At 44.2% G+C, this 26,614-nt stretch overlaps 3 protein-coding genes across 3 annotated transcripts in view; 2 read left to right on the forward strand and 1 right to left on the reverse strand.

The window, feature by feature from the left end:
- The window catches only part of C8B (complement C8 beta chain), a 186,219-nt gene extending 177,562 nt beyond the window's left edge, over nt 1–8,657 (forward strand). Inside the window, exon 21 of the transcript XR_014052798.1 lies at nt 8,592–8,657. The gene's annotated coding sequence lies outside the window, so the exon portion shown is untranslated. The remainder of the gene's footprint in view (nt 1–8,591) is intronic.
- Nucleotides 8,658–8,725: 68 nt separating this feature from the next.
- FYB2 (FYN binding protein 2) overlaps nt 8,726–26,614 on the forward strand; it is a 128,216-nt gene continuing 110,327 nt past the window's right edge. Inside the window, exons 1-2 of the mRNA XM_081487014.1 lie at nt 8,726–8,793; nt 11,982–12,399. Of these exons, the coding sequence (XP_081343140.1) occupies nt 8,726–8,793; nt 11,982–12,399 (486 nt within the window). The remainder of the gene's footprint in view (nt 8,794–11,981; nt 12,400–26,614) is intronic.
- PRKAA2 (protein kinase AMP-activated catalytic subunit alpha 2) overlaps nt 12,002–26,614 on the reverse strand; it is a 199,381-nt gene continuing 184,768 nt past the window's right edge. The window contains exon 11 of the transcript XR_014052803.1: nt 12,002–13,487. The gene's annotated coding sequence lies outside the window, so the exon portion shown is untranslated. The remainder of the gene's footprint in view (nt 13,488–26,614) is intronic.

Consider the following 26,614-nt stretch of genomic DNA (forward strand, 5'->3'; position numbering starts at 1 on the left):
ACTAAAGAGCCTCTTGATGAAAGTGAAAGAGGAGAGTTAAAAAGTTGGCTTAAAGCTCAACACTCAGAAAACGAAAGATCATGGCATCCGGTCCCATCACTTCATGGCAAATAGATGGGGAAACAGTGGAAACAGTGGCTGACTTTATTTTGGGGGGCTCCAAAATCACTGCAGATGGTGATTTCAGCAATGAAATTAAAAGACGCTTACTCCTTGGAAGGAAAGTTATGACCAACCTAGATAGCATATTAAAAAGCAGAAACGTTACTTTGTCAACAAAGGTCCATCTAGTCAAGGCTATGGTTTTTCCAGTAGTCATGTATGGATGTGAGAGTTGGACTATAAAGAAAGCTGAGTGCCGAAGAATTGATGCTTTTGAACTGTGGTGTTGGAGAAGACTCTTGAGAGTCCCTTGGACTGCAAGGAGATCCAACCAGTCCATCCTAAAGGAGATTAGTCCTGGGTGTTCATTGGAAGGACTGATGCTGAAGCTGAAACGCCAGTACTTTGGCCACCTGATGCAAAGAGCTGACTCATTTGAAAAGACTCTGATGCTGGGAAAGATTGAGGGCAGGAGGAGAAGGGGATGACAGAGGATGACATGGCTGGATTGCATCACCGACTCAATGGACATGAGTTTGGGTGAACTCTGGGAGTTGGTGATGGACAGGGAGGCCTGGTGTGCTGCAGTTCATGGGGTCACAAAGAGTCAGACATGACTGAACAACTGAACTGAACTGAACTCTGCATATAAGTTAAATAAGCAGGGTGACATACTTGATGTTCTCCTTTCCCAATTTGGAACCAGTCTGTTGTTCCATGTCTGGTTCTAACTGTTGCTTCTTGACCTGCATACAGATTTCTCAGGAGGCTCATAAGGTGGTCTGGTATTCCCATCTCTTTAAGGATTTTCCATAGTTTGTTGTGACCCATATAGTCAAAGGTTCTTTGTGACTCCATGGACTGTAGCCCGCCAGGCTCCTCTGTCCATGGAATTCTCCAGGCAAGAATACTGGAGTGGGTTGCCATTCCTTTCTCCAGGGGATCTTCCCAACCCAGGGATTGATCCCAGGTTTCCTGCATTACAGGCAGATTCTTTACCATCTGAGCCACCTGAGAAGTGATAATAGGAGATGGAGAGAAGAAAACTAGTTGAAGAGATGTTTTTGAGTAGTCTTGTCATTTTGTTAGGTGCTCAAGAGGTGTAAGCCTCTAGAGCGAAGGGACTATCTGCTTTTGTGCCAGAAAACTTCAATTGCCTCACACCAAAATGAGCACTAAATAAATACCTGTGAATGTGGTTGAATGAGGCACAATCAACTGCACTTGAAAAGTGAGGATTGATGGGAGTCAGGAATGGCAAGGTTTCATGAGCTGTTTGTACATTTTGAAGATTAATCCCTTATTGGTTGCTTCATTTGCAAACATTTTCTCCCATGTAGCTCAATATATATAAAAAAGCCAAATAACCCAATCAAAAAATGGGCAGAAGATCTAAATAGACATTAAACCAAAGAAAACATGCAGATGGCCAAAAAGCACATGAAAAGATTCTCACCATCACTAATTAGAGAAATGCAAATCAAAACTACAATGAAGTATCACCCACCCTGGTCAGAATAACCTTAATCAAAAAGTCTACAAATTTTTGGAGAGGGTGTAGATGAAATATAAATTGGTATAATCATTACGTAGAATAGTATGAAGATTCCTGAAAAAGACTAAGGCTTCCCAGGTGGCTCAGTGGTAAAGAATACACCTGCCAATACAGGAGACACAGGAGATGTGGGATCCATCCCTGGGTCAAGAAGATCCCCTGGCAAAGGAAATGGCAGCCTGCACCAGTATTCTTGCCCGGAAAATCCCATGGACAGAGGAGCCTGGCAGGCCACAGTCCATTTGGTTACAGAGAATCAGACATGACTGAGCACAAGTCCCTGAAAAAATAAAATAGAGCTACCATATGACCCAGGAATCCTACTCCTGAGCATATATCCTGCTGCTGCTGCTGCTAAGTCGCTTCAGTCATGTCCGACTCTGTGCAACCCCATAGACGGCAGCCCACCAGGCTCCCCCATCCCTGGGATTCTGCAGGCAAGAACACTGGAGTGGGTTGCCATGTCCTTCTCTAATGCATGAAAGTGAAAAGTGAAAGTGAAGTCACTCAGTCGTGTCTGACTCTTAGCGACCTCATAGGCTGCAGCCTACCAGGCTCCTCCATCCATGGGATTTTCCAGGCAAGAGTACTGGAGTGTGTTGCCATTGCCTTCTCTGGTATATATCCTGAGAAAGCTCTAATTTTAAAAGATACATGTACTTCAGTGTTCAGCACTATTTACAATAGCCAAGACATGGAAGAAACCAAAATGTCCATTGACAGATGAATGAATAAAGAAGATGTTACACATATATACAATGGAATATTACTTAGCCATAAAAAAGAATGAAATAATGCCAATTGCAGCAACATGCATGGACCTAGAGTTTATTATACTAAGTGAAGTAAACCAAACAGACAAATATTGAATGATATTACTTACATGGGAATCTAAAAATTGATACAAACTTATTTACAGAACAGAGACAGACTCACATACTTGGAAAACAAACTATGGTTACCAAAAGGGAAAGGGGAAGAAGGATAAATTAGGAAGTTGGGATTGACATGTACACACTACCGTATATAAAATAATCAACAAGGACCTACTGTATAGTACAGGGAACTCTACTCAATATTGTGTAATAACCCAAAGGGGAAAATAATTTGAAAAAGAATGGGCATATGTATAATTGAATCACTTTGTTGTACACTTGAAGCTAACAAAGCATTGTAAATCAGCTCTACTCTAATATAAAATAAAAAGTAAGGTTTATGCTTTGGAAAGCAGATGAACTTGATACCATTCGAGTGGGTTTAGGGGATCAAGTGACTGGCTTAGTTATGACTGTGTTAAGTATGAGGTGTCTATGGAATGCCCAGGTGAGCAGTCCAGCAGAGAGTTGAATAAGTGGATCAGTGTTGAGTCCTCAATATATAGAACAGTGCGCAGCTCAACACACTGAGGAGGTGCTCAATAAATATTTGTGGGGTGAATGAATGAATGAATGGGTCTGGAATTCAGTTATGACTTAGACTCTTTGACTATCCTCTGTGAAGTGGGGCTCCTTGTTATTGCGGTCCCTGTTGTTTTCCTTCACAGTGCTTATGGTATGAAGCATCAGATGATGATTCACTGGTTTGTTAAATGCCTGACCTCCTCACTAGACTGCAGGCTCCATGGCGGTGAGGACAGTGTGTGTTTTCTTCTCCACTGAATGTCTTGGCCTAACCTAGCTCAGAGTCAAGATGAGGTCAGTATTTTTTGAATGAATGCAGGGCTGGGGATATGGATGTGGACACAGGATGTAGGCAGAAGCCAAGGGAAAGGGTAGGTCTTGGTGAGCTGGAGCTTCCAGGTTCAAAGTTACTTGTTTGTAACATTTTTCTCCAACCCTCTCAATTCCCTCTTCTTCTCCACATGCCACTCCCGCCCAATCTAATCCTGATCAGATCTTTTCAGGTCCTTCTCTGAGCTTCTGTTCCCTCATCTGTATAATGGGGATTTATTATGTGCCCTGGCTATGAGCACTGAATGAAATAATTCAACTCAACAAATGTTTATATAGGTGATTAAATGCCACGGTGAGAAATGCCTTTGAAGAAGCACACTGACCTTCATGCTCTATTCCACCTGGCTTGGAGCAGCCTCCCCTGCTCTGGGAAAGAGTGGGAAACAAGTTCTCTTTGACACATGTCACCCCCCCTCCCCAGGAAGCCCTTCATTTCAACCACAAAAGACTCTCATCTTGCAACCTGAACAGGGGCCAAATGGCCTGTCCCATCCAACACCCTCGTTCAGACTTGATTGAGGTCTTTCAATCAAGTGCAGGCAGGGGGCCCTGGCTGCAACCCACCTCCCTACAAGCTGCTGCACCAGCTTTTGGCAGCATGGAGCCTGAGGTCCTGGCCACTCTGACAATGTAGTTAGTGAGTGAGAAAATAGCATTAGAGCAGAAAAGAATGTGCCATCATGGGGCTGCTTTCCAGATGATGAAGGGTCGGGAACAGCAACTCCTGAAAGTGGAGACCAAGTTTTTTAAGACTTTTCTCTCTCCTAAAGGGCCTACTTGGGAGGCTTGATGATTGAAGCCATGGCTTTGCACAAGGCACTCTCTCACCCTAGACGTCCCCTCCTTGACTACTCTAGGACTAAGATCAAGACTTATTTCGACTCTGAAGCCTCTTGCCAACCTCTGGGCAGAGATAAATACCTCCTTCTATATGGAGAGGGAAGAGGGGAAGGAACCAGCCTTTACTGAGTGCCTGTTAGGTGTCAACTACTGTTTGTTATTCTTTATATTACTGTGTACCATTTTGTACCAGAACCATTTGTAGGATTGAGTTTGTTAGACCCATTTTACAGATCAAAAAGCTGAGGGTCAAAGACATGAGTCACTTGGTTGAAGGAAAGCTCGTAATTGGCTGAGCCAGGATTGGTCAAAAATCAAATACCCAGTATATTTGCTTTCTCCATATTTCTAAACGGATATAATTGTGCTTTTTAAATAATTATTTATTTATTTTTATTTTATTTTTTGGCTATTCTTGGTCTTGGTTGCTGTGTGGGCTTTTCTCTAGTTGGAGCAAGTGGAGGCTACTCTCTAGTTGCAGTGCATGGCTTCTCATTGCAGTGGCTTCTCTTGTGGAGCACGGGCTCTAGGGCGAGCAGGCCTCAGTAGCTGCAGCTCAGTAGTTGTGACACACAGACTTAGCTGCTCCGCAGCATGTGGGGTCTTCCTGGATTAGGGATTGAACCCGTGTCTCCTGCATTGGCAGGTAGATTCTTTACCACTGAGCCACCAGGGAAGCCCTAGTTGTGTGGTTTTGGTTGATCTATTCACAAGTGAGTGCCTCTAGGGCCAGAATCCCCTCTCATCCATCTCCCCTCCTGCTCCTGCTATACACTGAGCAGGTCTAGAGGCCTTTGGCCACCAGGCCCAGGTCCGCTCAGACCCTTAGCTTCTCCTAACCAAGTAGGAGGATGGTAGGGGCATCCACACCAGCAGGGGAAAGAGGGCTGGTGCTAATCCTGCTACTCTGGTCTCATGTCCATTGGCTCCTGGGATAAATTTTCCATCACTAGTGTGCCATTGTGCCTCAGCTGTCACCCAGCCTTTGCTGTGTGTACCTTGTTCCACTGATTAAACATTTGCCTCTATTCTTGATTTTTACTCATCTTTTTTTTTCCCCTCTGTAAGGCCTTAAACCCTAGTCTGCTTGCCTGCTGCCCTAATAAATTATCTAGATGCTGCAATTCTTTCCCTAGGTGCTGAAGTCTATCTCAGGATGCTGTCAATAATCCTTTAGCTAACTGATACAGTCCTTCTCCTAGAATCACAGTGATGCCACCTCTGTGAGTTTTAGCTTCACCACTGCCTATAGCATTGTGATTAATAGCACTTGACTTGACTCCAATAGAACAGGTGGATTTGAACCTAATTCTGCCTCTAATTCTTTCACTTTTGAGTGAACCTTAGAGAATTAATCGGAGAAGGCAATGGCACCCCACTCCAGTACTCTTGCCTGGAAAATCCCATGGATGGAGGAGCCTGGTAGGCTACAGTCCATGAGGTCTCTAAGAGTCGGACACGACTGAGCGACTTCCCTTTCCCTTTCTGCCTCTTATAGGCTGTGGAAAACAGAGGAAAAACTCTCAGTCTCTTTGTGCCTCAGTTTCTTCATCCATGTAAAGGAGATAATGACATCTAATTCCTAAGATTATTGAGAAGACTGAATGGTATATATATTTAATGTACAAAGGAAAATTGATATATGTAGCGACCATTTTGCCTGATACAAAACAAGCACTCAACACATAAAGGGTGCCTGTTGTTGTTTCTAACAGCCCAGATCATGACATTTAAGCATAGAAATCTGGTCTTCAATTCAATCCTCAAGAAGTTGGCTAAATCCCCCTAAGGATTAATTTCCTTATTTCCTGACCCAACTCTTGCTATGTTCTCTTCTTTTCCTGCCAGCTCACTGCCAGTTTTACTACAGCTCACTAATAATTGCATTAGTCAGAATAAGATAAATTATGCTGTGGTAACAAATAACCCCCTGGTTTTAATAGCTTTATACAGCAAAGGTTTATTTATATCATAATCTGATGACTACTGGACAGATATCCTTAGAAGCTCTCTTAAAAGAACAGACTTTGGGATCCAGGCTCCTTCTGTCTTGTGATTCCACTCTTCTGAGATTACTGCAAAAGGAGAAAAGAGAAAGTGGACCACTGAGCAGACAGCCCTACAAGTAACATCCACTACTCTTCCCACATCCCATTGATGAGAACCTAGTCACACACCCAAATCTAATTGCAAGGGAGGTTGGAAAATATAGCCTTCTCAGATACACAAGAAAGGGAGAAAGAATTGGGATTTGGTGAATACAAGCATTTTCTCTGCTCATCTTACTCCCCTAGTAAAATAACCTTCATATTATTTAGCTACCTAAAGAGGTAGCTATATCTCAGAGCATGGAGTCTTCTATCCCTCCTCCTCCAGGCTCGTCAGCACTGTGAGTCTCTTGTTAATCAGTACTGTACCCACGCTGACCTCAGTGGACACTGCTCTTTATTTAACATTTCATCCCAAATGTAGACCAAAGGTCCTTCCTTTGTCACTATTCCAAAGCTGAGGCTAAATATCAAATTATACTAGATTTTACCAAAGACTGGGGAATGATATATGAGGAATAAATACTGAGAAATCTACAGTTGCTAATTTGCTTTTTTATAAACGGATTTTATGCATCTTCAACTGAGTCTTCCATAGGACCACCTGCCTGCCACACTCCTGTCCTGCAGCCACAGGTCAGGGGCCATCCGACCCATCCTATCCAGAAATGGCATGCCTGTGTTTCAAGTCCACAAAGTATAAGCGTGGCATCTGTGGGGGAGTGATTAGAGAGAGGCAGGGGGATGGGTACATGGGTGGAGGAGAGAAGCTATTCCTCCCTAACTCCTTGCAAGGAAAGCAGATCTAACTCTTACCCTTTGATAGAGCTCTCAAATACATGTAAAATCAGCTAACCCAAATTATGATTCATGAGTCATATGCCAATTGACCTGTACCACTCCTCTGCCTCAGTACTCTGAGCCTCCGAGTTGCAATCATGTGGTAATCCTACGCCACATGTGGTATTCCATGTGGTATTCCTATGTTTTCCAAGGAAACATGACCGAAGAGAGACAGAGGGTTTCCTGATAGAACTGCCCATCTGAAGAACCCCTTTTCTGGATGATGGGATATGGGCGTGATTGATATTGGGAACAATTCCCTACTTCAGGCAAGCCCATCTACTTCCCTCTGAGGAGTGGTATTCCTTTGATCTCTACAAGATAAGCAGATAAGAAAAACATATTAATAATTCATCTGAGTGATGCATACATAATGTAACTGGCGTTAATAGAGGAAGATGGCTTCCTTACAAGAGCCTGAAGGGTTGCTATGTCTCCAGCTCCAAGCAGAACCCGACATAAACTAGATGCTCAGATTCTGGATAAAAGGCTGTTAAAGGGAAAGCAACTTGCCTTAGTCGTGTTTGTTAAAGGGAAAGCACTTGCCTTGGTTGTGTTTATTTAGCATTCTTCAAAAAAGCCCTTACTAAATTATGATATACTATTAAGATGACTTAGATAATCACAAAATTCAGATGTGAGCTTCCTTCCAGAAAAAAGACAAACCATCTGGCTTGTACAGTTTTCACAAACTGGTAGAAAGGAAGCAGACCCTTTCTTGAACCCACATACCTTCTAACATAATTTGAGGTATTTTATCCTTAAATGATTTCCATTTAGATAATTGCATACGTTGTAGTAATCATCTCATATTTCCACACTGTTCATCAATCCTTTCTGCCTTCCCATCCGCCCTGTCCTCTGTATGGCTTTTATCTTTCTGTTTAATCATCATATTTTATTTGGCTCTGTATTGCCCAGTCCTTCAAGTCCTTCTGGATGATCATGGAGGGGAGGAAGAAGCCATGGGTGAAGGTAGAGTAGAGTCAAAACAGAGACTCAGACTGGACTTTGCATGGCCGGGGAATTTGCCTTGACCTTCCTGAGTCTCATGTGCTTCACTTGTCCACCAGAGATAACCTCTCTTATCTCACCATTGTCCTGAGGAACAGAAGAAAATATATGCAAACCATGTAGCTTGTTATACAATGGATTCTCAATAAATTTAAGTTCCCTTCATCTTTCCTTCTCTCCCTTTTGAAAATAGTCAGGATATAAATTATACATAAATAAATCACACATTGCACTGGAAATCCTCAGAAATGATTAATGTAACCAATAATAATTTTAATATTAATAATGGGTTGCTTCAGCAGCACATCCTGATTCTGACAATCAATCTATGTGCTCCAGCTTTGTCTTCACATCACAAACAGTGCTCAGAGTTTTACCCTAGGAAGAGGTGAATGCACAGCATTTCCCATTTGTGGATATTACTTAAATCTTCCTTTTTTTTTTTTAATATCACAGTATTCTGCTACAAACTATTACTTACGGTGCAAAGTGTAAGCAATATGTTTGCCAAGAAATGAAAAACTGATACATGAATGGAAACACTAAAAAGCTATAAGCAGTGTCCAGTACTGAAAGTAAGGTTTGGAATCATGAAGAATGTGCTGGAAATACTGATTTCTACTGCTCAGTTTGCCCAAGAATGGACAAGACCTCGTTGGTGAGTATGGTCCATTATCCCCACTACAAGGAGGAGCAAACTGAAGCTAGGAGCTTGAAAGACAGCAATACCTGTAAGATATGGAGCCTAACTTTAGCCCAAGTATCTGCTAAGCTTTCTCAGTGAATGATAAGAGGGTTCAAAGAACCCTCCAAGCTCTCAGATTCTGTGTTTATGAGTCTCTATTTCTCAAGGATGCAAGAGGAAGCAACCAGACGGGTGGTGAGTGTGGGCTCTGGAGCCAGACTGCCTGGATTGCAGTGTCTGCGTTCCCATTTGTTAACTGTGTTGGCCTGGATCAGTGACTTTCATTCGTCTGTGGCTCATTTTCCTCCACTGGAAAATGAGAATCACAATAAAAACTAAATAAGGTGACATTTGTAAAGTCTGGGGCACTGTTCCCCAGGAGAGTCCACACTCGGTCAGTCATTTCCTGCTCCATGATTAAATGCAGATCACAGTGGGCCACCCACCACCTCGTCGGTATAGGAGGACCCCACTTCAGTTGAATTATTTTTCCTGAAGTGTTCAGTTCAGTTCAGTTGCTCAGTCGTGTCCGACTTTTGGTGACCCCATGGACTGCAGCAGGCCAGGCTTCCCTGTCCATCACCAACTGCTGGAGCTTACTCAAACTCATGTCCATCGATATGGTGATGCCATCCAACTATCTCATCCTCTGTCGTCCCTTCTTCTGCCTTCAATCTTTCCCAGCATCAGGGTCTTTTCCAATGAGTCAGTTCTTTGCATCAGGTGGTCAAAGTATTGGAGTTTCAGCTTCAGCATCAGTCCTTCCAATGAATATTCAGGACTGATTTCCTTTAGGATGGACAGGTTGGATCTCTTTGCAGTCCAAGGACTCTCAAGAGTCTTCTCCAACACCATCGTTCAAAAGCATCAATTCTTTGGCACTCAGCTTTCTTTATAGTCAAACTCTCACATTCTTACATGACTATTGGAAAAACCATAGCTTTGACTAGATGGACCTTTGTTGGCAAGGTAATGTTTCTGCTTTTTAATATGCTGTCTAGGTTGGTCATAGCTTTTCTTCCAAGGAGCAAGCATCTTTTAACTTCATGGATGCAGTCACCATCTGCAGTGATTTTGGAGCCCCCAAAAATAGTCTGTCACTGTTTCCATTGTTTTCCCATCTATTTGCCATGAAGTGATGAGATCTAAACTTAGATCAAACCTCAAACTTCACATCTCCAACCCCCCTACCCACAGTGTCTGTACTATGTACTCTCTTTTCTGCCTCCCCATCCCACGTAAGCATGTGTGAGTTCTCCTACCAAGCTGAATGCAAGGGCCTGCTTACTCATGGGATGGGCGCTCCTGAGCAAACTGGGATCGTTATAGGGAAATAAAAGTGTTCCTTCATCAGTACATCCAAGTGTAGCATGTGCGTTTCGACAGTGACATAGCCACCATGAATTGAGGAGAAAAGAAAAAAGGAAGAGAGGAACTTTTTGGTGCCTATTTAGCAGTAAGCACTGTAGAGATTTTTGCCTGGCACAGTAATCCTCAAGCCAACACTGTAAGCGCTCTTATCTAGTTGTATACACCAGGAACATATATCCCAGGGGTTTGTTGACAATCCCAAGGCCAACATCTAGTGGCAAAACTGAGTGTAGCACCTAGAGGATCATAAGGTAATAATAGGGGATCCTACAGAGTTCCAAGAGTCACAGTTCTTAAGCCCACTTGCAAAACACTCCTAACAGCTACCATGACATCCTTTGACCTACCACTGTAACTTGTCCTAAACCAAACCAGAAGTACAGAGCTGTCAGTCCTGCCAGGTCCAGAGAGATGATAGCCCTCCTGATCTACCTACTCCATCACTCTGTCTTTGTACGCTGGCCTGAAGCCACCAGGGGGTGCCCTAGCATTAAGAGCAAAAGGTATTTGACAGCTTAATAATCACCTGGGGTTGGGAGGAGGGTTCCCTTCCTAAGCGCTTCTGCCCATGATTTTTCACCATATGTTGTAAACAAGTATGCAAAACATCCTTGCCTTTGACCTGAGTGAAGGCTGGGCTTGGAGGGAAAGTTACAGAGAACCTTGGGCTTGTGCCTCATTTAGCTTGGAGGAGTAGCACCCTCATCTGTTGGTGGGCAGAGCCCACACCACTCCAGTGTGGAGCAAACTGTGAGTAATGAAATCAATGGAGTGGGTGGGCTGACCATTGATTTTTTTAATTAAATAGCACATTGAGGCTCAGAAAATAGAAAATATCAGTGTGATCACACACAGCATGAGCAATTATTGTTTTGAAAAATTTTAATTGTAGTGTGTATGTGTCTGTGTGCTGACTCGTGAGATAAAAGGTAGACCTGTGAGTCATTTATTATTAAAACACCTTGACCTAAAAATCTGATTAAAATTCAGATTCCCAGACCCTACCAGAAGACGGTACTCCTGGCTTCCTGTCTGCCCTGGGGCCTTGAAGCCTATAGTTTTAACACATTCCCTGGCAGCTGTGTTGATCAGCTCGGTATGGGAGCCACCTGTTAGAAGAAAGGGCACTTAAGTGCTTTTTCTCACCTGCTCCCCCTTCACCCTTCCCCTGGGCAGGGCAGGACAGGCTTTTCATTTCTTGTGAGCTTGGCCTAACATAGCAAGAAAAGTCATATTGACTGCACTTGAAGCAGAGAACAAGCTGCCAACTGGCCTCCCAACCCCAGGACAGCTGTGAGCTCTAAACAGCTAGAGATTGGGTTTCCAGCACCAGCTCTGTCAGAAAACAAACAAAGGCATGATCACACACACACAAGAAGCCAGAGGAACAAAATCCTTTTAGAATTAGCCAGACCTGTGTTGAAACCCTGAGCCTTCTACTTACCACCTATGTGACCATGGGGCAGGTTATTGGATCCTGTTTCCTTCCCTCGTTTTTAAATGGTATTATAAGCCTTCCGAGGGCGAATGGAAGATTTGGGTAGAATAATGTATCCACATGCTCAGATAGGGTCTCACCAAAACAGGTGCCCCCCTCTAACAGCTCTCTTTCTGGCTCCCTGAAATCCCCCGGGAGCTTGGGCGGGCTCTGTCCCCTTGGGGCTTTGGTTTCCCCGTTGTTAACATGAGGGAAAGCAGCCATCCGCAGGGCTGGAGTGGGGCCGAAACTGTTATCAAGAAAAATTACATTGTATGGCCTGAGCCTTCTGCCCTAACCGGAGCCCCTCCAGCCCCCTTGTTCACCAACTACTCCCACGAGGGCACAACGTGAACTCCCTGCGGGGTGACGGGCGGACCAGCCTGAACAGCGGACAGAGCCGCTGGCTGAGAGGGGCCAGAGTCTGTGGATCTTTGGACGGAAAGATCCCTCGCCCCCGGCAGGTGCCGGTCCTGCGAACTCGGCGGATGGAGGCCCGCGCGCGCCCCGCCGCGGGCGAGAGCGCTCCAACCCCGGCAGAGGGAGGAGCCGCCGCCCAGGTGGGACAGGTGGGGAGCCTGAGCTCAGGTGTTTCCGCGGCGGCGGCCGGGGGAAGCGATTGCTCCCTGGCCGGCGCAGGCAGAGCCAAACGGACGCTTGGCCTTAGGATCCAGCTCTGGGAAGCCGGTTTTGTCTTCCAGACTCAACCTCGGAAGAAAGTCATGGAAGCGGTAAGTCGTGGTGCGTTTGGTCGTGGGCTTTCTGTGCGTCCAGTTCCTCCCGGGAGGAAGCGTGGGGAGAGGCTGCCTGTGCACCTCGCCTCCTGGAGAGGAATAAACTTTCATGCCGTCCAGCTCACACTGGCCTGCCCTGGCGGGGATGGGGTGGGGAGACGGAAGAGGGGTGTGTGTACCTGTCCTGTGCCACCTTGGAGGCTGAAGGGCAAGGGTCTCAGGAGGGGTGGTGTGAGGGACTCGACCTCCAGCGCTGTAAGCTGGACTTCTAACCTCCCCTCCCCCGACTCAGCCCCCCCAGCCTGGGTGTCAGTGAGTGTTGGTCTCTGTTTGCTTGTCCTTTTGCCTGTCCTCTCGAGATTCGAGAGCTTCCTGGTCAGAGGACAGGGCTGCAGGGGCTCTTCTGTGACTTGTGGTTTTCCTGCGGGTTCTGCTTCTTATAAGCTCTATGGCCTGGGGCCAGTCCTTAGCCCCTGGTTCTTCACTGGTAAAATAGGATTGCTACTAGAATAACTAGTGAGATGATTGGAGATGTTTGTTAAAAAAAAAAAAAAAAAAAATTGGGGACATGCCCTGAACCGAGCAGGTGAACTTCCCTTCTGCTTGGATGGATGGCCACGTCCTGTTTGCCTAGTTGGAGAGTTTTTTCACCTGACTGACCATATTTTCCTCTTTTCTTTTCTAATTCTCCACCGCCTCCCTTCCTCTCTAAAATAAGTCAATTTCTCTACAAGGGGGCAGGGAAGTGATGTGTTTCACCTTCATTGTCTTTACTATATATCTGGAGTCATTTTCTTTTGAGTCAGGTGCTTCCTTCCCAGAGGTTGGTTGTACGTGGGGACAGAGGACCCATTTTAGCGGTCACCAATCAGAAGAAGCTCCCCTTGGTCCGAGGGCAGTGGGCACATGTCTCTCTGTGGCTGACCCTCCATTCCAGCTAGCTGAGTTTTGGAAGAGAGAGCAAAGGCACGCTGGTATGGTTTCTGTCTCCCTTCCTCTGAATTCTCTCCCTATTCTACAGTTTAGCAATTTCTGAGAAACTCCGAATCCATGGGAAAATGTCAGGCTGAATACATCCAGTGTGGCTGTGAAAAAAAGAAACAAACTTATATTTTACCCTCTCTGATAGGCCAGGGTATGCACTAGCTTCCATTGTTTCAGTTTATCTACGTAACAACACAGTGAGATCAAGGTCAGTGCTTTCTGCCCCAGTTCTTACAGGGAGGAAACAGAATGTTGTTCGTTACTCAATATCACACAGCTGGTAAGCAGCAGAGCCAAAGCTCGGGCTGCGATTTGTCAATAACAAGTATTGAGTGCCAACTATAAGCCAGGCACTGCCGGCAAGGATGACAACTGGAAAACGGGTGGAATGTTAGGTAATTGAAGAGAAAAATGTACCAAAGGGGATGTTAGCTCATGGCATTTTTATGGGATAAGATAATGCAGTTATGGGATAAGCTGATGTGGTTATGCAACGTTTTCCGCTCAGAGAAAAAGGGGGGGAAAAAGATCAAAAGAGAAATATGGGTTATTTCTCATTTTAAAAGGAGAATTTGTTTTTTGTAAAGCTAACAAAATACCCATTCCATATGCATAACTAAGCACCTGCATTGTGTTGTTAGGCCTGTTTAAGGGGCTGCAGATGCAGCAGTGACCCAGCCAGGAATGCCTGCCTGCATACAACTTGTGTTCTACTGGTGAAGACACACACACATTAGGTCAAATGGCAGTGAATTCAACGTAGAACCACAGAGTAAGGCAGAGTTTAAGGACTTTGAGACAGCGAGTAGGAGAGGCTGATATTTTAAATGGGATAGTGTCAAGAAAGGCATCAATACAAGATGCCATTTGAGGAGAAGCTTGACGCAGGTGAGGACGTTGGTGCTGTGGATCTTTTAGGGAAGAGCACTCTGCAGAGGGATAGAAAACAAGTGCAAAAAGGCCCTGGGGCAGAAGCTTGTCTGATGTGTTCAAGGGGGTCAGTAAGATGCCCAGCACGGAGAGATCAAAGGAGAGAGTGGTAAGAAGTAGAGGTCAGGTCACGTAGGATGCTGGAGGCCATTGTTGGAATTCCAGGTGCTCCTCCAAGTGAGATGGAGAGCACCTGAGTGTAATGAGTGGCAGAGAGAATGATCCAACTTGCTCTTTAAAAGGATCACCTGGCTGTTGTTTAGAAACTAGATGGTAGAAGAAGCAGGATTAGAACCTGGCTGACCAGTTAGGAGGCTCTTTTCCGAATTCAAGCAAGAGAATATGGAGGCTCAGGCCAGAGTCTTAGCAATAACGGTGACTAGAAATGGTTAGGTTGTGGATATGTATTAAAGGTGGATTTAACAAGATTAACTGATGGATGAAACAAAAAGTGTTAAAGAAAGTGACTCCGGGGTGTGAAGCCTAAGCACCTTGAATAATGTAATTGACATTGAATGAGATGATTTAAGGTGGAATAGGTTTGCAAGGAGACCAGGGGGTCAGTTTTAGACACAGTAAATTGTAGGCTGAGGGGCTGAGTAGACAGATATTGAGGTTAGAGTTTGAGGGGGAGGCCTAGACAGAAATATGATTAACATAAAAAATATTCATTGCTTGGCATAATGCTGGGTGCATAGCAGCATTTAGTATATGTTACTGTGGTGGTTTTCAAACTTGGCTACACATTCTCTGATATTTCTCCCAACAAGATGTGGACTCTGTGTTCCCTTGCCTTGAATCTGGGCAGAATCATGACTGGTTTGGCCAATAGACTGTGACACAAGTGACATTATGTGACTTTAGAGGCTGTGTCATAAAGGACTATGCAGCTTCTACCTGGTTTGTGAGAAGCCTTACTCTTGCAGCCCTTAACCCCCATGTAAGAGGTCTATGGGGACACCTGTCAACCAGCTGCTCTGGTTGACAGTTCCTGCTAAACCTAGCCTTCCAGCATTCCTGCATGACAAAGAACCAGGGCTCTGCAGACCAGCCCATTTACTGGTGAGATACCACTGGGACAATTTCATCAGCACCCTGTGAAACAAAAGGGTCACCCTGCTGAACCTAGCCCAAAGTCCTATCCCAGCTAAATTGTGAGATAAGGAAAAATGGTTATTGTTTTAGGCCATTCAGATGTGAGGTGGTCTGTTTTGCAACAGTAGATACCGAAACTATTAATTCTTTCATTCTTTTAGTTATAAAAGTATCATTCTCTCCCATGGATATAAGGCTCTAGGGAGTTCTGTAAAAATACACTTTGTTACATAGTTCAGAGGTTGATGAAGGTCTACCTTGGTGCCTTCCCTCAGCTGAGTAGTTTCCCAGCCTTGGCAAGAGAGAATCCTAGCATTTTTAAGCTGAGATTGCTTGTCAGTGGGGGAGCTTAGAAGATGGTACTTGAATTCTTGATGAATGAGCATTGGCATTGGAGTCCAAATATCTGTATTTATGTTTGCTTCTGCCTCTTACTAGCCAAGTGATTGGAGCCAACCACTGAATAATAAAATGGAGGCGTTGGGAGATTTCTCAAAGACCAGCCAGTCTAATGACTCCCGTTTTAGAGATGGGAAACTTGGAGCCCAGGAGGGGAAAGGTCACACACTTTGTAACTACTTCTCTGTGGTGCCTCATACATAGTGGATGCTCTTAAATGATCTTGTTATTTTTTGAGAGTAAACTCTAGCATCAGATCATTAGGCTCTCCTCTTGGCATTGTTCAGCAAAAAATCACCAAACATCTTCTCTGAGTTAGGCCCTCACTTAGAATTTCTGAGGGGGTCCTATCACACATGTCCTCTAGTTGCTCAGTTTGGCAGGGGAGAGGGTCAAGAAAACAGACAATTGAAGTATTAAAGAAAAGTAGAATAATGAAGAAAGCCTCAGGTTTTACCAGGAGCACCAAGAATGGGGACCTAACTCCTAAGTGGGACCATCCAGGGTCTGTTGGAGGAGCTGGTATCTGAGATGCATGTCAGAGGAAGTAGATACCGAAACTATTAATTCTTTCATTCTTTTAGTTATAAAAGTATCATTCTCTCCCATGGATATAAGGCTCTAGGGAGTTCTGTAAAAATACACTTTGTTACATAGTTCAGAGGTTGATGAAGGTCTACCTTGCTGCCTTCCCTCAGCTGAGTAGTTTGAGTAGATGCATGTCAGAGGAAGGATGGAAAGGGAAGGAGGGAGGAGAAAGGGAGGGATGAGGGACAAGGGAAGAGCCAAATCCCAAGAAGTAAATCAGAGCCAGATACTGAAAGCATCAGTATCTGGATAGCATCACCAACTCAATGAATGTGAGTTTGAGCAAACTCTGGGAGATAGTGAAGAACAGGGAAGCTTGGCATGCTGCAGTTCATGGAGTCACAGGGAGTTGGACATGCCATAGTGACTGAACAACAACTGAAGCCCTTGAACACAGATGTACTTCATGCTGGAGACCAAGGGAGCCACTGAGGGCCAGCACCTCCCGGATGGGACTAAACACACCCCTGCAGTCTTGTCACGCTCTGATGTCATAGGACTGTCCTAAGGTCATAGGTGGCCTATTTTTGACAGTTCTGTCTAGAACCCAGGTTCTGAATGCCTGTGAGACCACTTAGCAAGCCCTCAAGAATGATTTCAGGGGTTTTTCCTGAATATTCTGATTCTTAATAAATAGGTCATGAGGCAGGGTAACGTCTGGAAAGGGATGCGCCCACTGAGAAAGATATTCCCGTGAAGATGGTCTGTTGTTAATGAGCTTGTTCTTGGATGGGTGGAGTGCACAGGGATTCAGATCAGATGGTTGGGTGAGGCTTCTTGGGAGTTCCAAGAGGTGGCCTTAAGACTGGGCACCTCCCTGCTATCTTTGCAGAGCAGCTGTGCTGCAGAGGCCTCTTGAACAGTGTTGCTTAGTCCTTGACCATGAAACATGAAGTGGCCTGCACAGCTCCAGGGCTGATTTTCAGTCTTAACCAGCAGCTTGTACCCTGGAGTTACCCACTCTTACCTTGACATTGAGTCAAGCTTTCTCTTCCCCAAACTAGGCACCCACATTTCTCCACTGGAGAATTGGTTCTAACAGGCAAATTTGATCATGTCACATCCCTGCCAGATCCCCTTAAACTGTCCCCCATTGCCTGTGCGGTAGAGCCCTAGGGCTTCACCTGGCTCACAAGGTCAAGATGCTCCCACTCCAGCCTCCTTGGTCCTGCATCCCTTATGCTCCAGTCTGTTCTACACCATGCACACTCCTCTCTCTGGAATCTTACTTGTCACATTAATACTCAGCTCAGCTATCACCTTCCTGAGAAGGCTTCCATTGCTCCTGGGTGGTCATGATTGGTTTTTCTCGAGCTTGCAAGTTCCCAGCCCTTTGACCAGCCCCAGGTCTGGACTGTGAGATCCCAAAAGTAGCACAGTCTGAGGCTTAAAGGCATGGGCTCTGGGGCAGCCCAACTGGTTTCAGTTTCTGGCTCCCTCATTTACTAGCTGTTTGTCTTTGATCAAGTTACCTATCTCTCTGTGCCCAGTTACCTCATCTGTAAAGAGGAGAATAGCATCTACCTCTCAGCAGTCAGCTGAGTTTTATATAAAATGCTTAGGTCAGCTCAGTGAGGTCACAGAGCAGGTAATTCTACAAGCTAAAGTCGTGATATGGTACAGTAAAAGAATCCGCCGGCAGTGCAGGAGACCTGGGTTCAACCCCTGAGTTGGGAACACCCCCCTGGAGAAGAGAAAGGCTACTCACTCCAGTATTCTGGCCTGGAGAATTCCATGTACTGTAGTCCATGGGGTCGCAAAGAGTCGGACATGACTTAGCGACTTGCACTTCATTTCACATCACAGTAATAATACGTGGACCACTATGAATTGAACTCTGTCCCCTCCCCCAGGCCCGTATGTTGAAGTCTTAACCCCCACTGCCTCGGAAGTTGACCTTATTTGGAGATAGGGTCTTTACAGAAGTCAGCAAGATAAAGTGAGGTCATTAGGGCAGGTCTAATCCAATATGACTGATGTCCTTATAAAAAGGAGGGATGGACATGGAGATGCAGGAGGACAGTGTGAAGATAAAATGAGAACATCTTGTGAACATGGAGATGGCCATCCACAGGCTGAGGAGGAAGGAACAGACCCTTCCCTTGTAGCCCTCTGAAGGCACCAAACCGATGACCCTTGATCTTTGACTTCCAGCCTCCAGAACTGTGGGGCAACACATTTCTGTTGTTTGAGTCACAGAGTCCAGGGTACCTTTTCAGAGCAGGCCTAGCAAGCTCCTGCATGGACCTGACTGGGAAATTAAGAGAATTCACTTAAATACTCAATGTAGTGCCCCTCCTCCATCAACCTGGGAAGGATTTTGTGCCATGTTGTTGTTCTGATGATCAAAAAAGACAGCTGTGCGTAGCTCTTCAAAGAAGAAATCTGAGAAGTATTTATTAGCACCTGGCTTGGGAAATGGGGTGAAATGATCTCAGGATCGTGGTCAGAATTCCTTTCTGATCACTGAGCCCTGGGTTTGGTTTTTCTCATCTGTAAAACTCTAAAATACCCAAGTCTTGGGGTGATTTTTCAAAATGAATACTTATATTTTGTTAGCACATACTAAATTCAGGCAAGTTAATGAATTATGTGCTTCAGAAAGATTAAGCAGTTTTTGTTTGTTTTTAATTATTATTTTATTAATTGCTAGATCTTCACTACTGTGCTTAGGCTTTCTCTAATTGCAGCAAGCAGGGGCTACTCTTTGTCATGGTAAACAGGCTTCTCCTTGTGGTAGCTTCTCTTGCTGTGGGGCACGGGCTCTAGAGTGCATGGACTTCAGTAATTTGTGGCACAGGGGCTCAGTAATTGTGGAATATGGCCTTGGTTGCTCTGAGGCATGTGGAATCTTCTCAGACCAGGAATTGAACCCATGTCTCCTGCATTGGCAGGCAGATTGTTATCCACTGCACCACCAGGGAAGTCTAGAATAAGCAGTTTTGGATTATAATACTGGAAAAAGTTAGTTTTTATTTCTATTGTTCACTCTTACTGTTTTCATATTCTCCATTTTACAGATAAGGCAGACTCAAGATTCAAACTCAGATATATTTGACTCAGAGTCCCCATCTTGACCCTTGGTTTCGTTCAAGTATGATCATACTGAATGGTTTTTTGGACAGAGATATTTAGAAATTTTTAAAACAGAACACCTGACCAATTCATGTTGATGTTTAGCAGAAACCAACGAAATTCTGTAAAGCAATAAAAAAAAAAGTAGACCTGAATTCGAGTCTAGGTCTGTCATCCTGATCACTCTACTTCTCTGAGACTCAGTGTTCTTATCTCTATGTCTGAAAATACCTATTTGACAGTTTGTCCATGAGGATTACATAAGATAATGTATGTAAAGTACTGTTGTAAATAATAGAATGCCATAACAATATTCAGAATTGTTGATATTATCACAGTTCCCCATTCCAACATTTGAGCAAAGGAGACAGAATTCAAAGCACTGTCTACTTTGTGTGAGCCAGTCAAGAGCTCATCTTAAAGATCAGTGTGTGATCTTCGATAGGAATGAGGAAATCATACTTGGGAACAATGTTTAACAATTTGAAGTTGATATACAAGAACAAACCAGCATTTTCCCTTAAGCACTTAAAGGATGAGGACAGAGGTGCCATCTTCCACATCCTTAAAAATATCACCCCAAAGTCTCCTGGGCTTTATTTTTTACCCAGTGCTGTTTCTGAGTACATGCCCAGGGATGTTCCCCCAAGCTGTGGTACCCAGGAAAGGGCACTGAGTTGGGAGTCTGAAGATCACGATCTAAATTTAGTCTCTGCCACTCCTGCCTGTGTGCACTGAGGCTGTGGTCTGCCCCAGGGGTTGGGGGGGAGCCCTCAGTTTTTATTTTTTAAAAATAATAAAAACAAATTTTTTTCAGTTCTGTCACTCAGTCATGTCTGACTTTTTGTGACCCCATGGACTGCAGCACACCAGGCCTCCCTGTCCATCACCAACTCCCGGAGTCTATGCAAACTCATGTCCACTGAATCGGTGATGCTATCCAACCATCTCATCCTCTGATGTCCCCTTCTCCTCCTGCTTTCAATCATTCCCAGCATCAGGGTCTTTTCCAATGAGTCAGCTCTTTCCATCAGGTAGCCAAAGTACTGGAGTTTCAGCTTCAGCATCAGTCCTTCCAATGAATATTCAGGACTGATTTCCTTTAGGATGGACTGGTTGGATTTCCTTGCAGTCCAAGGGACTCTCAAGAGTCTTCTCCAACACCACAGTTCAAAAGCATCGATTCTTCACACTCAGCTTTCTTCATAGTCCAACTCTCACATCCATACATGACTACTAGAAAAACCATAACTTTGACTAGATGGACCTTTGTTGGCAAAGTAATGTTTCTGCTTTTTAATATGCTGTCTAGGTTGGTCATAACTTTTCTTCCAAGGAGCAAGTGTCTTTTAATTTCATGGCTGCAGTCACTATCCTCACTTATTAACCAGGATTAAATGAACGAGATGACATATTGGGGGGAAAAAAAAAGCTAGCATCAAATATATCCATGTGAAAAGTGAAAGTGTTAGCTGCTCAGTCATGTCTGACTCTTTGTGACCCTATGGACTATAGCCTCCAGGTTTCTCTAACCACAGAATTCTCCAGGCAAAGATACTGGAGTGGGTTGCCATTTCCTACTCCAGGGGATCTTCCCATCCCAGGGGTCAAACCTGGGTCTCCCACATTGCAGGCAGATTCTTTACCATCTAAGTCACCAGGGAAGCCCAATATCCATGTACTCTTAGTCTAACCTGCTATTCACTTTTAAGCTGGGTGGTGGAGACCCTAGGAAGAACTTAAGATATTTCTGCTTCATTCTGGTGTACATGTCATAGACAAGGACCCCAATGCCTGGAACTATAGTTCTCAGAAACAAAGGGATTACCAGTTCTGTGCTAACCAGCTCTGTGCTCTTAATTCCCTTTTAGTGCCCACCCCCATCCCTTGCTTAGTGATTGTTTTGTTGACCTGTATTCCAGGAAGGAAGAAAGATAATACTGGTGGAGCACTCACTCTGTGCCACTCCTTGCATCTAGCTGCATTGTTTTGTTCAAACCTCGCAAATCATCTGTGAGAAATATTATCCCCATTTTACAGATGAGAAAACAGAAGTTCTCGGGGGTTACATGGTTTCACTCTTGTCGTGATTAACAAGAGCGGCTAACGCTGACACTTAGATACATCAGCCATGACTCTTGGTGCTAGTTATGTACGTCCTCTCAGCCACTCTAGGATAGGCACTGTCATTAGGCAGGTAGGCACTCCCTGGAGGTCTCCAGTATTATGAGAGACCCAGAGAGGGTGGACAGTTTGCTGAGAGTCACACAGCCAGTTGTGGTGGCAATGGGATTCAAATCCAGAAGCTGAAGCTTTGAAGAACACATTCTGTAAGAGTTCATCTCTCCCAGAAACTCAATAGAATAGTGGTGTCAGGGTGTGAAAAGTACAGAGCTGGCTGAAAATGGGAAGGCATCCCAATACCAACACCAGGAAACCCAAGGACACAACTAGCCACATTCTCTGCTTAGAAAAATGAAAGCATTTTTGGCAATATACAACCCCTAGGGGAAAGGGCATCGTTGAAACATTCTTAGCGTTCCTCGAGCCTCTCTTTTAGGGAAGACATCTCTTCATAGCATGCATTCACAATGAAAACCAGTAAGAAATCTCCTAGCAGAAAAATAGAACCTGGCTCCACCCTCCATCTGAAAAGTTGTTTCTGAATATATTGTTTTGAGTGCTTTCCAGTTGACTCCTTAAAATATCAACTGGTGAAGGCGTTCATCTTTGCTTCATGGGGTATAAATCTCCCATATCTTTCCTAGTGCCAAAGACAAATTTATATCGACTTTTGGCTTTACAAGTCTGATTTAGGAGAGGATATTCAACTTTCAGACTGTTGGGAACATTTCTTGTGTTTTCCTCCAATCCAGGAATGCAGTGTGAAACTGGGGACTGTAAAAGATAAGGAATTCCATTATTGCCTTTCCATGCCACCAGCACTGATGAAGAGAGGGCTGTCTCCTCCCAGAGGAGGTGGCATAGTATAGGGTAGGAACATGGGCAGGGTTCCAGAGGCTCAAGGTTAAGCTCTGCTCCTTGGGACATTAACTCCATGGGCCTGTTTTTCTTCAATCTGAAAAGTTGGAATAATATCTGGGTATATCACATCCTCCACTCAGTTTGGGCTTCCCTGTTGGCTCAGATGGTAAAGTGTCTGCCTGCAATGTGGGAGATTTGGGTTCGATCCCTGGATCGGGAAGATCCCCTGAAGAAGGAAATGGCAACCCACTCCAGTTCTCTTGCCTAGAAAATCCCATGGATGGAGGAGCCTGGTAGGCTACAGTTCATGGAGTCGCAAAGAGTCAGAGACGACTGAGCGACATTACTTTCTTTTTCTTTCTATATCTTATGAAAATGATTCACAGACGTACATGAAATGTCTTTCTCTGCTTCAGTTCTCCCACTCAAAATGTTTGGAAACATGTTTTGAGAAACAGGCTTGGCCTTGGGAGGAGATCTATGTGACTTTGGACAAGTCTTCAGTATCTTCATCTGTAAAGCGATGGGTGGAATCAGAGTCTACAGTTACTACTTTGAGACATGCGAAGAATTTCTGGTTCATGGGGGAGGTTAAGAGGATTAGTGATATTTTTCTTCTTCTTTATTGGTAAACCCACTGTTTTATCCCAAGTAGAATATGAAGCAACTTAATGTTGTTTACGCTTCTTTATGCTTTTGCTTTATGCATTTCTTTATGCTTCTCTGGCTAATGAACTCCGAATATAGGATTGTAGTCAATACTGAGCGTCTAATAGCTTCAAGTCAAACATTTGGTTCAAATTCTGGCTCTCTGACTTTCAAGTCATGTGTTGAGAGGCTGACATCACTAGTGGTGGGTCCCTCAGTGAGTATGAGGAACAGTCATTACCAGCTCGTGTCGAATATGTAGTATATGTGTATGTATGAGGGAGAGACTGGCCGACCAACCCTGACCTTTAGGTTAAGCCACTGAGATTGAGGAGTTGCTTGGTTACAATAAAACCTAGTCTATCCTAAGTACTATATACCCCAAAGTCTTATTTCAGAGCATGTATGTGGGTTTCCAGTTGATAACATTTGGGGAGATAAGCATGAACACGGCTGAGTGACTAACGCAGCCACGCTGTGTCTAGCTCTTCCCTTGTATGTGCTACGCTAAGTCGCTTTAGTCATGTCCAGCTCTTTGCAGCACTATGGACTGAGCCTGCCAGGCTCCTCTGTCTGTGGGGTTTTTCAGGTTAGAATACTGGAGTGGGTAGCCATTCCCTTCTCCAGGGGATCTTCCCAACCCAGGGATTGAACCCAGGTCTCCCACATTGCAGGCAGATTCTTTACCATATGAGCCACCAGAGAAGCCCAAGAACACTGTAGTGGGTAGCCTATCCCTTCTCCAGTGGATCTTCCCGACCCAGGAATCGAACTGGGGTCTGCTGCATTGATGGATGGATTCTTTACCAAATGAGCTATGAGGGAAGCCCGAGGGACCAAAAACTCAAACACAATTTAGACCTTTTTCAGATTGCTCGGAGTTTAGTAGAAATGATCTATAAAAATAGCATGTTTTTAATACAGTGTGACAGTTATAATATGAACAATGACATTATGTTCAAATAACTAATGGAAAAGAGAGAGAATCCTTTAACTCAGCTTGGATGAGGCAGAAAAGCCTCTCCCAAGGGAGGTAATTTCTGATTTTGGTTTGAAAAGATGAAAAGCATTCACCGGGCAGTGGGATATGGGAGAGGGGAAGGCATTCCAGGCATGTGTGCGTGCTCAGTCATGTCTGACTCTGTGCAAGTCCATGGACTATAGCCCACCAGGCTCCTCTATCCATGGAATTTCCCAGGCAAGAATATTGGAGTGGGCTGCCATTTCCTTCTCCAGGGGATCTTCCGACCCATTGATTGAACCCACATCTCCTGCATTGGCAGGTGGATTCTTGACCACTGGGAAGCCCTATTCCAGGCATAGGGAGTAGCATATATGAAGGAACTGAGGCAGAAAAATGGCATATTGGGAACAAAGAGACATGAGGCAAAGGAAAACATGGGGACTTGTGTGCCTCTGTTGAAGACTGCATCCTCCGCACAGCACTGGATAAACACTGGGTGAAGAGGAGGGTGGAGGTGGTGGGCGGCAGGAAGAATAGAGCAGGTACTGAATTAACTAAGTCCTTCTCCCCTTCCTCAAGTTGCTTATGACCCAGTGGGTATGTGGCTAGAAAATTGCTCGTTTCAAGGTTTCATATAGAGCTTCAGAGAATCATTATAATGAGTCCTGCTTTAAGCCATTCCCCTCTTTTTACCCCATCCCCCCCACCATGAGGTTTATTCATCTGTTCATTAATTTAGTATCTAGTTTTGAGTATCCACCATGTGGCAGGTGCTGTGTTGAACACTGGAATCCAAGCTAATTGCTTCTTCTCTTTGGTAAGCCCATTCCAAGGGTTGACTACTCTTTCTATCTGGAAAATCCTTTTGTGTCAGATCTATGGCATTTATATATATTTAATGTCTTAAATCTGTGTTGCATTCCATTTATTTTTTATTTTATTCAAAGTGTCCTTATAATTCATTTTATATGATATTTATAAGAACTTCACAGGGTAGATAGGATAAATACAATTATTTATATTTTAAGTATCACCCAAAAAGAATGCGATTTTATATCTTTAATTGGTCAATGCGTGTTTTAACTAACTTCCTCAAGCCATGATAAGTAGTGTGAGAAACAGTTTCTATATGGTTGAATAAGATTATGATTAACAAAGTTCATTACGCATATTCCTTTAGTCAGTATAAACTTATTAACTGCTTACTGTGTGATCAGCATCAAATGTTAGACTCAGGGATTTCTAACCTTTACAACAAACTTTCAAAATCAAGGGTCCCATTCTGTAGATGAACAAATTGAAACTCCGAGAAACTAAGGCACTTCTCAAAAATCACAGTGACATATTCAATCCTGGGCTAATTCAGATATTATTTTTCTATTCAGTTTGACTTCAACAAGTCAAAAGCTCACACATTCTTCATAAGTATCCAGGGTGTTACACCTTAAAAATCAGCTAGACCACTTCTCTCCTAGTTATATTTCTTCTCTTGAAGTTAAGCAATTGTCAATGATTATTTTTTGTTTGCCAGCACCATTTGTTATTAAAACCTTATTATGTTCTCTTTTCAATAACCCAAATCTCAGTTAATATTCCATTAAATGCTACATTCCCTTCATTCTGCCTTGCAGTTATTCTGCCTGTTTCTTAAGATAATATCCCTGAGCTAAGTGACAGTCTGACCCAGAAATCATGAGATCAATACAAGGCCATCTCCATCTAGTTGCCTTGTCATTGTTTTCCTTGCCAGGTGGCACTAGTGGTAAAGAACCTGCCTGCCAGTGCAAGAGACTTAAGAGATGCAGGTTCCTTCCCTGGGTCGGGAAGATCCCCTGGAGGAGGGCATGGCAACACACTCCAGTATTCTCCAGTGCCTAGAGAATCCCATGGATAGACAGAGGAGCCTGGCAGGCTACAGTCCGTGGGGTTGCAGAGAGACGGACAGGACTGAGCACACACTTACTTACTAGAGAAACTTTCAGGACAGAGTGCAAATGTGGATCGAGCATAAGTAAAGCCAAACTGAATGTTTGAAGGGTGAGTCTTGTGTTGTCCATTGTTTCGAACTAGTTTCGCTGGCTGGGCTGGAGCACAGCTGAAGAACTATGAGCAATAAGGAGGTTGGAGAATCCCGTGGACAGAGGAGCCTGGAGGGCTATGGTCCATAGGGTCGCAAAAAGTTGATTACAACTGAAGTGACTTAGCACGCACACACATGGAAATTTCACAGAATGAGGAGAACTAGAACCAAAGGGTAAAATCCATGGATACTTCAGGTCAGTGAACGCAGGAGAAGAGGAAGGTCGAAATGGACGCATTACCAGAAATTAGAATACCACCTATCAGAAATAATGCAATTTTTCATCTGAAACCAGCAGGACGATTAATTCTGTACATATTTCTTAAGCATGTGCTTTCTGCCACAGACATTCATTTCATCATTGTAAAAATCACGATAATCATAGTCATCAACATCAGTGTCCTCTTCCTCCTTCTCTTCATCATCATCATTCTCTTTATTCACATCACAACCCTTCTCATCAC

This window comes from Giraffa tippelskirchi, chromosome 5 (assembly GCF_054371585.1).
Source record: "Giraffa tippelskirchi isolate mGirTip1 chromosome 5, T2T-mGirTip1v1.2.pri, whole genome shotgun sequence".
Lineage (NCBI taxonomy): Eukaryota > Metazoa > Chordata > Mammalia > Artiodactyla > Giraffidae > Giraffa > Giraffa tippelskirchi.